This window comes from Notolepis coatsorum (genome assembly GCF_963971535.1).
Source record: "Notolepis coatsorum genome assembly, chromosome: 2".
NCBI classification, from domain to species: domain Eukaryota; kingdom Metazoa; phylum Chordata; class Actinopteri; order Aulopiformes; family Paralepididae; genus Notolepis; species Notolepis coatsorum.
In genome coordinates, this window is record NC_140166.1 from 162510238 (window position 1) to 162524779 (window position 14542).

The 14542-nt window shown below is 43.7% G+C and overlaps 1 protein-coding gene across 1 annotated transcript in view; it reads right to left on the reverse strand.

The window, feature by feature from the left end:
• The window catches only part of LOC311223594 (insulin-like growth factor-binding protein 3), a gene marked incomplete at its 5' end in the record, with an annotated part of 52636 nt that extends 42510 nt beyond the window's left edge, over window positions 1-10126 (reverse strand). The window contains one exon of the mRNA XM_084308371.1: window positions 9905-10126. Coding sequence (XP_084164497.1) covers window positions 9905-10126 — 222 coding nt within the window. The remainder of the gene's footprint in view (window positions 1-9904) is intronic.
• Window positions 10127-14542: the final 4416 nt, after the last annotated feature.

Genomic DNA, 14542 nt, shown 5'->3' on the forward strand with positions numbered 1-14542 from the left:
TACTGGGAGAGAGATAGTGCTATTTCTTGATGTTTCCTTTTTTTAAGTAAGTAAAGAGGCCTATGTTCATATCGGTGAGCACAATTTGTAACACAAATATACAGTAGTTTCATAAAAAAAAATTAAAAGAATTACAAAAATATTTAAAAAAAAAATTTGTTGCCACAAATATCGGTATCGGTCTCGGTATCGGCCGATTGTGTTAGTTGAACAATCGGTATCGGTGGCACATTTTCATATCGGTGCATCCCTAAAAAATATACAGTAAAATTTACAGTAATAAATGTAGATTTTTTTTAATACATTTTTTTAAGTGTATATGTAAAAATAAGAAGTCAAAAGTCCAGGAAGATTACCAGAGTTTGTACTGTCACTCTGTGGTGAGGCAGTGAGGCACAGTGATGCGTTGTATACTCTGATGGTTGTTGGAATTAAGGACTTCCTGTGCCGTTCAGTGTTGCATCTAGGGAGTCTTAGGCCCCGTTTAGACGGAAACGCTAGCAGGTGAATCCGCAAAAATATTTTTGCGGATGTGCCTTTCGTTTATACGGAAACGGCGTTTTTACGGGGTGAAACCGCAAAAAAGTGAGACTACCTTCCAGGGTGGAATTCCTAGAAACGCAAAAGCTTTGCGATCTCGTCTAAACTATCAAAACGTATAAATCTGTTAAAACGATGACGAACGGGTTGTCACGGCTCTGGTCACGCGTACTGCTTACGTCACAGGTAGCAGGTATGCGCCAGTAGCCGAGACGTAAACAAAGCAAGTATGTCTGACTTATATCAACGGAGATCACCTGAAGGCTACATTGGCAGTACTTTTAACCCTTTCACTGCCACACGACAGAAGGTTACCCCTTTACTATCACACAACCGGCTGTCGTGTGGCAGTGAAAGGGTTAAATACACAAGAATCTGTCCCGCGGCGTGACTGGACTCTCTGTCTGTGAGTGACTCTGCTTTAGTCCAATCACATTCCCCATCCGCAGTCTGCGAATCAGAGGCAGAGTAGGGCGGGTCTTCACAGCACGTCATGTGACATATGCGCCAATCGTGTGACAGCGGGTCTCCGTCGTTACAGCGTCGTCTGCACGGAGAATTCCACTCCAAAACGCTCGTCTAAACGTAAAATTAAAAGTGAAACCGCAAGATGACTTTTGCGGTTTCTGTTCACAAAACGCTCGTCTAAACGGGGCCTTAGTCTAACACTGAACATGCTCCTTCTATCAGCCAAGTCTGTGTATAGCGTGTGGGAGGGGTTGTCCATGATGGCGTGGAGCTTAGCAAGGCTCTTCCTCTCTGACAGAGGAAGAGTCTAGCTCCAATCCCACCATGTTAATGGCCTTCCTGACCAGCTTATTTGTCACATATAAGGACGGTACATGTACATTACAGTGAAGTGCTTGGTTCTGTATGAGCCCCCTGAGATTGTGCTTCAGACAGTAAAAAAGTTAAAGAAATAAAGACCAAACACTATACAAAATATACAAACTCGTACAAGTACACAATGCAAACAAATGCAAAGATGAGTTAGAGAGGTAGTGCAAATCTTTTACTAATAAATAGATACAATATGGTGTAGTGTTAAAAAGTGTTTAAAGTGAATGTTAAAGGTGAGTGTTATTCCATACACATGGAATATGTATCTCGATACGATAGAGGGCACACATTGTGAAAACAAAGAACAATTTACCGCCTAATAGAGGCCTTGCACAGAGTGTTTAGAATGCCCATTTCTCCTTGTTAGGGACCAAGCAGTTAGACAATGAGGAAACGGGAGTTGTAGGTGAAAACTGGGTTTTTATTTACCCACAAGGTGCAAAACCATTGCAAACCAATAATTTGATAACTAGGCCTATAGATGGGTTTCTCGTCCACGTCAGCAAGGAGGCCAAAAGGAACGTAATAATCCTGGTCAGAACAATGGGGCAGACTGTATAGAGGATACTTTGTAGGACATGACCTTGAGAACATTTGAAACTGCTTGGGGAGAGATTTCACACTGACACAACCAGGAATGAGGAGCGCATACATGTTCCCTCGGTTGCGCACAGAACAGATGATTATTATGCATAAATGTTTTAAATGAAATTGTAGTTACAATTTCTTTAATTGAATTAACTTAAACTAGAAAAGTAAATACAAACTAAATTAACAATGTAACTTAGAGTTAGTTTACAGAAGGACAGTTTCCTTCAGAGACTGAAGCACAACTTAATGTCTCATCCTTCCAGTCGGGACCACAGATCCAGCAACCCCCCACCAATTGGTACAGGGCTTGTATTTTGGTTTGGCTCTTCTCGTTGTTATGCTATCGGTATCCTATTATTATGCAAAGTCTAGGTGATAAGTGCCGGCCGGGTACTTGCCGCACGGCGCGACGAGTCCAGTGACAATTGTGAACGCATTTTTGTGTTCACACGTGCACATCCGCGCGCACTTCTGCCTCAATTATCTACTACAACGGCGTGTAACCGCGTGTGTGCACGACTGCATCGCTGCCTATTCCCCATGCACATGCGCAGATTGCCCACGGATTGTGACGCCACGCACACCCGCCCTGGACTGTTCCTTCAGAGGGGGGAGCTTTGGTGGTAGTGTGAGTGGCTACAGACCACTGCACTTAAATATAAACATTAGTCTACCTGGAGACTCAATGAGGTAATTGTAGATGTCGCCATAAGACACGTCTGGCCATTTAGTGGGATCATTGTTTCATTATCCTGTTCGGCTGAAAGGACACTGGCCACCGAAGCTCGCCCCTCTGATGGAACAGTCCAGGGTGGGTGTGCGTGGCGTCACAATCCGTGGGCAATCTGCGCATGTGCATGGGGAATAGGCAGGGAACAAAATAAGTACCAGCCAACCGCCAATGGCTGGTAAAAAATCTGCCTGGCTGCAGTGGCTGGTAGTTTTTAAAATCTACCAGCCAAATGGCTGGTAAGTCAAAAAGTTAAGTTTGTTCCCTGAGAGCAGAGCTACACAGCAGTGCGCCTATTTTGCGAGCTGAAATAAGTCTGTGGTTTTTTCTTCTTCTCACAACGGGTCAAATGCATCTAACATGCATTGCATCGTCGCCATTCCTTTATGCCCACATCGCCCGAAATGAACGTTATGTTAGCGTAAACGAACAAGCTAATCCTGATCAGCGGCAGAGCCATAGAGAACAGCAGACAGTGTGGACTGGGGAAAGGGAAATGGGGGGGGGGGGGGGGGGCACTCTCCCTTTCTCTGTGTGTGTGCGTGCGTTTGGAAAGACGATGAAGTCACTAGTCAGGACTCAGGAGAGGAGTATATTGTAGTAAACTGAGGATTACTGAGGATGCACAGATAATGTTGATATTCAAATATAAAAAGGTTTCGAGAGGAGTGGAAGTTTGAAGACAGACTAGACTACAATATGATGCGGGGGTGGTGAGTTGAAACAGTGTGTGTGTCCCCGACCCCACTTCTATGTTTCAATAAATTATTTGCATTTAAAACTATTAACGCTGACTCATTCCTTCAGTCCACTCAAAATTATGCTAATATTCCTTATGTTGTTTATAATATTAATTGAAAATAGCATATGAGAGTATTATATAGTAATAATAACACATGGCGATATACTAAAAAGCTATTTTTAATTTTTGGCTGGTAAAAAATCTGCCTGGCTGGTAGTTTTTAAAAGCTGGTAAGTCAAAAAGTTAATTTTGTTCCCTGGGAATAGGTGCTTAAAAATTGGCTTTTTCTATGCCGATTTAGTTCTGATCGATTAGGAATGCAACCACTTACATCACGTCTCTTATCCCCATTCATTAATTTGCTCCCCCCTACAAATTAAAGTTATTATTATTATTATCATTCTGTTTACAATTGAACATTCCATGAAAATTATCTATAAATTCGGCATCTTCTGAAACATTTATAAACAGAAAATTCATAAAAAATGGCACCAAAATTTGGTAAATTCCAGTAAATATTGCAATTTTGAAACTTTTTTCATCTCTTAAGTATCATAACTGGATTCAGTATCCCGAATAACCCCAAAACAACTCCAACATTGTTGAAATTGATCAAGTAGTTTCTGAGATTTGGCCATTTAGGCGATTATGCAAATGTGTGCTAATTATGCAAATAAAAAAAGTTGCCCAACATTTACAACTTAGCATCCGGCAGTTTCTGAGTGCTGGGGATCCGTACTATCCATATCCATCATAAAACTTTGGTGGTTCCGAAATTTCCGGGTCCACAATGGGGCTCTATGGGATGGCAAATAGACTATCCAAATATTTATTTTTGACATAATTAGCTGTAAGCCCCACAGCTAGTGGGTGTGTTTGTGCTGCGAAGTGGTTGGTCAATTACAAGTGCCATTGTTGTTGTGGGCATGGTGCACGTGTTTCTTAGACTCCATTGTCATGTCAGAAGATGCAACAATATTTCGGTGCGCTGCACATGGCGTTGTTTATGATGTCATTCTTCATTTTGTTTCAGCACAACTGTACGTATGCTGTCTGTGCTCAAGGCTCTGTGATTCAGTAGCAGCCCCTAAGTGTTGTCTGTGGTTCAGTAGCAGCCCCTAAGTGTTGTCTGTGGTTCAGTAGCAGCAGCTAGGTGTTGTCTGTGGTTCAGTAGCAGCACCTAGGTGTTGTCTGTGGTTCAGTAGCAGCAGCTAGGTGTTGTCTGTGGTTCAGTAGCAGCACCTAGGTGTTGTCTGTGGTTCAGTAGCAGCACCTAGGTGTTGTATGTGGTTCAGTAGCAGCACCTAGGTGTTGTCTGTGGTTCAGTAGCACCACCTAGGTGTTGTCTGTGGTTCAGTAGCAGCACCTAGGTGTTGTCTGTGGTTCAGTAGCAGCAGCTAGGTGTTGTCTGTGGTTCAGTAGCAGCAGCTAGGTGTTGTCTGTGGTTCAGTAGCAGCAGCTAGGTGTTGTCTGTGGTTCAGTAGCAGCAGCTAGGTGTTGTCTGTGGTTCAGTAGCAGCAGCTAGGTGTTGTCTGTGGTTCAGTAGCAGCAGCTAGGTGTTGTCTGTGGTTCAGTAGCAGCAGCTAGGTGTTGTCTGTGCTCCAGGCTCTGTGGTTCTGATGTGTTCCGTGACTTTTATTTATCTCCTCGACCCGCCGGATCAACACCCTCTCTGTGTTCCGGCACTTCCTGATTTACAAATTAAGCACTGATGTGTATGGAATGTGTATGGAATGTGTATGGAATCATGTGTATGGAATGTATATGGAATGCTCATGAACTGGATTGGTTAAAGTAGGTCCCAAACACAAAAGGACAGCTGTTTGCTTGTCTGTCCCCAAGACCAAGAGGAATCATTGGACTACAGCATATAAACCACAGAAATTATATTGTATTTGTTCTCAATGCTAGGGTCCAAAGTTTATATTTGACTGTGGATAAAACAAGACCAAAAGCCTAACAAAACAGGCTTCTCTGAAAATGCTTCCCTCTTGGAGGAGCTGTTGAAACTGGCCACCGGGTGGTGGGGTTGGATAAGAGATAGAATATTGAAACTGATCTGTTTTTGGGTCATCACCCATCTTGCCCACATACGCTACACATAACTAGCTTTTTTGTAATGATTATCAAAATAAATCACCATGAATCAACGAATTCAGAATCTGTGCTCGAAAAAGGGGGGCTCACTTTTATGTTAAATGAAAAACTATTTATCTAAGTTAGCTATATGTAGCTAGCTAACATTAGCTAAGGATCGTTAGTCAGCTAATTAGCCAAACAGTCGACATCACAACGTTAGCTAACATAACGTTGTGATGTCAACTCTTGCTACTTAGCTGACGTTAGCAATCGGTCTTGTTTACATTTTCATCCCTAGGGCTAAGTAAACAAAGCACACAATTCTGGAGGAGGACAAGTAATTGGTAAATTGACTGCATTATAGTGCTTTCATCCAAAGCGCTTTAAAAACCTATGCCTCACATTCACTCACACATTCACACACTGACGGCGGAGGCAATCATGCAAGGTGCCGACCTGCTCATCGGGAGCAGTTAGGAGGTTAAGTGTCTTTGCTCAAGGACACATCGACACGCTGCCGGAAGGAGCCAGCAATAAACCGGGAATATTCTGATTACCAGACGACCGTTCTACCTCCTGAGCCACTGTGTCATCCCAAGTAGACTTTTGCAGGTTTCAAGGGAATGCACTGAGTTGGTGATGAACAGACATGCATTGCGTGCACCCAATAGGTGGGTTACACACAGCCAATAATGTGTAAAGTCAATGCCATCATCACCTCTCATTGGTCTACTTTTGGGGGGACAGATAGACAGACATGCAGACATACTATGGTTGCCAACTGTCCCATATTAGCCGGGACATCTCGTATATTGGACTAAAAACCATTTACTAAATTGGTTTGTCCCATACGGGACTTCACTTGTCCTGTGTATTGATAGGGAGAGGAGGAGAGGAGAAGAAAACAGAGGAGAGGAGAGGAGAGGAGAGGAGAGGAGAGGAGAGGAGAGGAGAGGAGAGGAGAGGAGAGGAGAGGAGAGGAGAGGAGAGGAGAGGAGAGGAGAGGAGAGGAGAGGAGAGGAGAGGAGAATGGAGAGGAGAGAAGAGGAGAATGGAGAGAACAGGACAGCCAGCTGTTGTTTCAGAACCATGGACAGCGCTGTTTGGTGTGTAGAATACTCTCGCACATAGTGATGATGTAAGTTGACCCTTTCGGCTTGTCATACGCCTCCAGGAAACTAAACGTATCAAGATGGATCTTCCAAATGTTTATTTCACAGATATGTGTTTCCTTGTGTGTATTCCTATCAAATGATTGCGTTTGCTATAAAGTTGATGATTTTGAGTGATTGTCTATAAAAGGAAGAACTTTGAGAGACTGCTCTGACAACTAAGATGACAAGTCCATTGTTCCGTTCAGACTATTGTTATGATCAAGCTGGTAAGGTCTAAAAAAGGTGAAGGTTCAACCTTTTGTTGACTGTTTTAACGTCACAGTGACCAATCGCAGCCACTCTTATTGTCTGGGACCAAATACGGCCATGCCCCATTCCCAGTAAAAAGTGGGAATCTCTAGAATGGGTTTCGGGCGACGCTGTATACGGAAGTGGCTCTTAAGGTGACGATTAGACAACACTTTCTGTTGTCAGTAGATGGCAGCATTGGTTTAAAATTAAAAGGTGAAAATGTTGAAAACTACAACAATACACTTCCCAAGATCCTTAGCACAGGTCACAGGTCACTGGGATGTGTCTATTCTTCGACGTGATCTGAACAGCGGTAAACTATTACTGCGGCCTCAGTATAGCGACCGCGAATGGTAAACTAATTATCTTAACAAAAGTGCGCTGATAGCGTTACATATGTTGTCTAAAGGGGGACATATGGTACAATTTAAGATTTTAATGATAATCGGCATATAAAGGACAACATAAAGCATTGTTAATTTGTAAGAAACCTCAATGAAAACGGTAATATTCGCTATTGTTATGAAAATGTGATAGAATCCTATAAAAATGTGGACGCATTTGGTCTACGTTCCGTTAAGTTTGTAGGTTAAGTATCCATATCCATTTCGCCTCTGTCTTCTGCTTATCACCCAGGAAATGTGCACGTGGAATGTGTATTATAAGCTGATATGCTACCCCTACAGTTACTATCAATATTGGGCTGTCAGAACAGTCTTGTGTTTGCGGGTTATGTATTTTAAACCAATTACTTGGTCACCGTAATAGATCTAAATAAATAAACAATCTGTACTATTCCATCTGGGTATCTCCACTTTTACTTTGAAGGAACTGTGCACTGAGGCACTCCAGTGATTTTGGAACAGGTGTTAACTATGGTTTGGAGGCGATTTCTGTTCTTGACAGTGAGGGATGGGAACCAGCGGATGAAGTAGGGTTTGTAGGGTAGAGTTTTTTGGACGGTGAATTTAGTTTCCGTTGGTGAGCTTCCTTGATTATAGCTTATGTGTGTTTTGCTCAAACTTCCAACGTGTTACCAATGATGGTATAGAGATATTTATATACTGGTCCACAACATCCACCTCCTCTCCGCGTATGACCACTGTAATAATTCAACAACAACCGCATGGCAACGATGACATGAGTTTGGAACCCAACTCGGGCGCAGAGAGAGAGTGATTTGCACTCCAAACAAACTACAAAGCCCTGTTTGGAAATACTACGAATCATCTGGACTGTATGTGTGAGTTGCCAGTGCACGTTTCCTGTTCAATGCGAGGACCAATATATGGCAAAAGACTCTGCAGGGAACATTGATGTTCATTTAACCGTGATCATGAAGATGTGATCAGAGGAAATTGTCCTTTGTGTTCTAGTATAGTTAACTATATAAAATTGAGACACTGGAATGCTTTTTAATACGTCAGCAGACTCATCTGAATAATCTTCGCAGATCTTTACACAACGGTGGAAACGCAGACAACACTGGGCTGAATGAAACTTTTAGTTCCTTGAAATGTAGTTCCTGGGACTGCAAGTTCTGGGTAATTTGGGTCAAACAGGGCTTCAGTTGGGTCATCACATCGCTAACCTAGCACCAGCAATTTTGTGTTTATAGGTGTAGTATTTACTGAGATCAGACTTTTTCAAATGAGGAGACATGGTTGCCAGCAGCCTGAGAAGGTGGATGTCCGCTCATTTGCATATAGCGTTTTCTGATCTCGGTAAAAAAGAACTCACCTACCGTATGAACACAAAATTGCTGCGTGAGGTCCCAACTAAGATATTTGCTAATCTAAGAAGACGTTTTGCTTTTTTTTTAATAATCTGAAGCAGAATTATCAATGCCAAGAAACTTTTGAGGCTGATCCAACATTTGATATGGTAAAATATAATACAGTCTCTGTAGTACAGCTTTTGAACCAGGGGGATGGGGCCCAATGACACATGAATGACAGGGTGACCTGGGGAGAGGATAGAGTGAAGCACTCTGGGTATTGTAGTTTTTATTGTTTGGGGAAAGCCTCGTTGACCATATTTTGTGTCACATGCTCTCTAAAGGCTGTTTCAGATACCCTTCAATCCAGCCGAGAACATTTACAGCAGAAAACACTTCTAGATGCTAGTTGGAACAGATATCTGTGTCACTCAAACATTTAAAGGTGCACTATGCAGTTTGGGTAGAGTCCGGTTCTATGGTTCTATGGTATATTTCCATAACTGAATAAACAAACTGTCCTGGACAATTAGTTCCCTGGAACATTAGAAAGCTACCTGCAGAGAATATGCTGCAAATGTGTTTACAAACATATATGTTTCATATAATCTTCTAGGCTTACATTTGCCTCAAAGTGCCTCAAAATGATTTCGTTTTGATTCATGACGAGGTAAGATAAAAAACTATCTTTGCAAAACTAACAGCATTCATAAGCGACGTTCTCTCCCCCCCTGAGCCGTGTAGTGCACCTTTCACTACCACACTACCAAACGGTTAACCCTTTCACTGCGACAATACAGAAGATTAACCATTTCACTGCCACACGACAACGGGTTAACCCTTTCACTACCACACGACAAATGGTTAACCCTTCCACTGTGACAATACAGAAAGTTAACCCGTTCACTGTCACACGACAAAGGGTTAACCCTTTCACTACCACACTACAGAAGGTTAACCCTTTCACTACCACACTACAGACGGTTAACCTTTCACTACCACACTACAGATGATTAACCCTTTCACTGCCACACGACAACGGGTTCACTGTGACAATACAGAAAGTTAATCCGTTCACTGTCACACAACAAAGGGTTAACCCTTTCACTACCACACTACAGAAGGTTAACCTTTCACAGTTAAACGTCTGTAGTGTGGTAGTGAAAGATGTAACCTTCTGTAGTGTGGTAGTGAAAGGGTTAAAGGAACAAACGTCAGAGTTCACGTAAGTGCCCCGATCAGGGGAGGAGGTGACTTACATACTCGGTCTCCCTCTTGTTTTCCAGGGAGAAGTTGTGCATGTCGGTGTTCGCTCCTCCGGACACCGACTCCACCTTGTAACTCTGGCTCTTTCTGCTCTGCTCCTTCTTGATCAGCTTGGTGTGCAGCGGGGGGGGCTTGGTGTCCACGGACCCCCTGCTCGCCCCCCCGCCCCCCTCCACGCCCCCCGCTGCTCCCGGCGGCGGCGGCAGCACCGGCATCGCCGCGGTCACGTTGGTCTCCGCCTGGTCCCCGACGTTCTCTGTGAAAAAAGGGGGGGGGGCGACGGAGGATCGTTGTCAAGGTTACGAATTCAGATTCAGATTCAGATTCCTTTATTGTCACTTATTACAGTACTCTACAGTGAATTATATTTATTGTGGTCCCTCGACCATAGCAGCTTCTTTCTTAGTAATAAGATAGACTCTTAATAATAAAATAAGATAAAAATACAGTAAATTTAGCATAGAATAAAATAGATAACTAAAGCAAAGATTACTACCAGTATATACAGTTCTAAAAGTGTGCAGTGCAGATCAGGATGTAGATATTATACAATATACATTTTAAAAAACAAAGATGGCTATGTACAGTTCCAAAGAAAGTACTGCGAATGTCATTTGCAGTTAGAAAAGTTCGGATAGAAAGTGCTTATTGGAGGTTTATCGAGACTGAATAGCGCTGTCATTTTTGGGCGGCAGGCTGAGTGGGTCTTTCAGCCAAATTATTGGAGTCCCAGCCCAGTGCCCTGCGGGCTGGTTAGGCTAATGGTTAGGCCTGGTTAGGCCTGGTTAGGCCTGGTTAGGCTAATGGTTAGGCTAATGGTTAGCCCTGGTTAGGCTAATGGTTAGGCTAATGGTTAGGCCTGGTTAGGCTAATGGTTAGGCCTGGTTAGGCTAATGGTTAGGCCTGGTTAGGCTAATGGTTAGGCCTGGTTAGGCCTGGTTAGGCTAATGGTTAGGCCTGGTTAGGCTAATTGTTAGGCCTGGTTACTCTAATGGTTAGGCTAATGGTTAGGCCTGGTTAGGCCTGGTTAGGCTAATGGTTAGGCTAATGGTTAGGCTAATGGTTAGCCCTGGTTAGGCTAATGGTTAGGCTAATGGTTAGGCCTGGTTAGGCTAATGGTTAGCCCTGGTTAGGCTAATGGTTAGCCCTGGTTAGGCTAATGGTTAGGCCTGGTTAGGCTAATGGTTAGGCCTGGTTTGGCTAATGGTTAGCCCTGGTTAGGCTAATGGTTAGGCTAATGGTTAGGCTAATGGTTTGCCCTGATTAGGCTAATGGTTAGGCTAATGGTTAGGCCTGGTTAGGCTAATGGTTAGCCCTGGTTAGGCTAATGGTTAGGCTAATGGTTAGCCCTGATTAGGCTAATGGTTAGGCTAATGGTTAGGCCTGGCGAAGTCAGCTATTGAACAGAAAAACAACTAGTAATGTCCACAACCGTCCACAGGAGGACACAGACCGGCAGAGGATGAAGACAGGGGGACAAACTGAGTCTAAAAGAGATGTTGAGAGAAAGGAGAAAGAGATGGAGGGGGAGGCTGAGATAGAGAAAAGGAGGGAGGGAGATTGTCAGGGAGGGAGAGAGGGAGTTAACGAGGAGAGAGAAAAAGAGAGAGAGGAATGGAGGGAGGGAGATTGGGAGGGTGGGAGGGAGGGAGGGAAAGAGAAATAAGAAGAGAGGGAAGGAGGGAGAGAGGGAGAGAGAAGAAGGGATGGAAGGAGGGAGGGAGGGAGGGAGGGAGGGAGGGAGGGAGGGAGGGAGGGAGGGAGGGAGGGAGGGAGGGAGGGAGGGAAGGAGGGAGGGAGGGAGGGAGAGTGAAAAGGGAGGAAGGGCGAGAGAGCAACCGAGGGAGCTAGGGCAGTGAGAGGTAAAGTAGGAGAGCAGTGAGCTGCTGATATTAATAGCCCACAGTGCTGGCAAAGATTCCTGACAAATCGTTAAAGACAGAGCGGAGTGCAGACCATCTGACCGAGTTGAAGAGGGGAGGAGGGGGGGGGGGGGGGGGGGGGCTCTATACACTGCTCCCTAATATAGGAAAGGAACTAACTATCCACCATATGCCAATGGTCAGCCACACGACCACAAGGCCACAGGCAGGCAGAGAGACAGACAAACAGACAGACAAACAGACAGACAGACAGACAGACAGACAGACAGACAGACAGACAGACAGACAGACAGACCAGACAGACAGACAGACAGACAGACAGACAGACAGACAGACAGACAGACAGACAGACAGACAGACAGACAGGCAGGCAGACCAGGCAGACCAGGCAGAGACAGACAGGCAGGCAGGCAGGCAGGCAGGCAGGCAGACAAGACAGACAGACTGACTGGCAAGCAGGCAGACAAGACATATAGACAGACAGGCAGGCAGACAAGACAGACAGACAGACAGACAGACAGACAGACAGACAGACAGACAGACAGACAGACAGACAGACAGACAGACAGACAGACAGACAGACAGACAGACAGACAGACAGACAGACAGACAGACAGACAGACAGACAGACAGATAAACAGACAGACAGACAAGACAAGACAAGACAAGACAAGACATATAGACAGACAGGCAGGCAAACACATAGGCAGGGAGGCAGGCAGACAGACAGTACTGCCCAACTTGACAAAGCTAACAACCCTGAGAATTGGAGGGAGAAAAACACATGCAAGCACACATACAAAAACACAAATAGACACATAAACACAGACATACGCAGATACACACAGACACAAAGACAAACACACACACACAAGGTTTTAAAACATTAACTCGGAACAGATTTTGTACGTCTGGGAGCTGTGGCCAGGGTGGCGGACGGGCATGCAGGACTGCAGCTGATGTGGCCAGGCACGCTGGCTGCCCCCCCCCCCCTTCCCTAACCACCTGATCAATTAGTGAGGCAGTGGGACTCCACAGCTCTGCCTGTCCCCACCCCGACTCCAAATAACTCCCCACAACATCAGCATCAATAACATCGATGACGGCATAAACAAGATCATAAACACAAAGGTAAACAACAACAACGACAGCATGAAGAATGGGATATAAATGCTAGTTGCCCGACGCACGACGAGTGCACGATCTCTCTCGCGTGCAAGCAATCCTCAAGAGGGGGGAGACCGAGATTATGAATCGTATTTAGATACCTGACCATGTCAATGTTTATACGCGATATAAACTTTTAAACAGTCCACACTGGGGACTCATGGCTTCTTTTTTTGATAAACACATTACGCAATTTGTTTGTATAATGGCAGTGGGGGTAAACAGCATGAGCTGTGGGCGACAGCTCTCGTAAAGTCTGGGAAAAGAGAGGGGGGGAGAGGGAGAGAGAGAGAGAGAGAGAGAGAGAGAGAGGAGAGAGAGAGAGAGAGAGAGAGAGAGAGAGAGAGAGAGAGAGAGAGAGAGAGAGAGAGAGAGAGACTTGTGGCAGTTGAAACCACCAAGCTGCACTTACACACTCTGGCCAGCAGGGGCACTAGATAGAGTTGGATGGATGTGCTCCTGCTTGCTACCTCTTCCACCAAACCCACAATAAATCTAAATCGTTCAACTTCTGTTTAAACTTAATCATGAAGATCTTTGAAATTACACCATTGAACTAAATCTAAAAAATGTTTTAAGTGTTATTTACATACATTGAAATTTACATGTCAGGGTTTGGGACAGCTACTTCCCAATAGAAAGTACCCTATAAATGATGATTTTGTATATATTTAGCTCATCACAATATAATTTAATGCCTTGGGTTTAAATAGATCATAACATATTCTTAGTAAATATCTATGTCTGAATACTTAATTGTTTTGGTTAAATAGTTTTTCTTGTTGTGGGACAGCACTTTGAACTAATTCGGTAGAATGCCCCATATAGTGAAATAGGAGCTGCAGGGGTTATTAACAATAAACTCCAATCGGTGACCACAATAACAAGGAAAAAACACCAGATATCATCAAAAAACATGATTATTTAAAAATGTTCACATCATATTGTGTTTTATTTCCCCCCAAATCACCATCTTTTCATATAAGTCTGACACAACTCCCTATAATGTATACTAAGAATTGAAATGACACAAATTCAATATAGTGAAAACTGAGTGTTTAAACTCGGGAATACAGTATAATTTAGGGTTTGTGGGTTAACCCTCGAAATGCATCTCTTGTAGAGACATCGGGCGTATATTGCTATTGTACCTGGGCTGGCAATGATTAAATATGATCATTTATCATCTTTCAATCATATTGCGATGAAATCATCATATCGAGATATATCAGGATACACAATTCTGTCTGAATTGATCACAACAAGTACACATTCAAATTTGATCTGAAGTATTTGAGGGAATGTCATTTGAATTTTTTTTTATGTCACACTTTACATTACCACACAGAGATTAACATTGACTGGATTGCATAATCCGTTATTTCCAATACACAATCCGATATTGTGATATATATATATACCGTTCCTTCTGATCATATCACATTCTTGCGTGATCCCCTGTCCACAGACCGAGGAGCTGCCAAGATGGCTGCCTCCCCCTTGATCCTCTGTTTAGGGAAACACAACAAGTCTGTTTCTGTGTTAAAGCAACGCTTCCTCATAAAGCCTTAAATCAGAGCC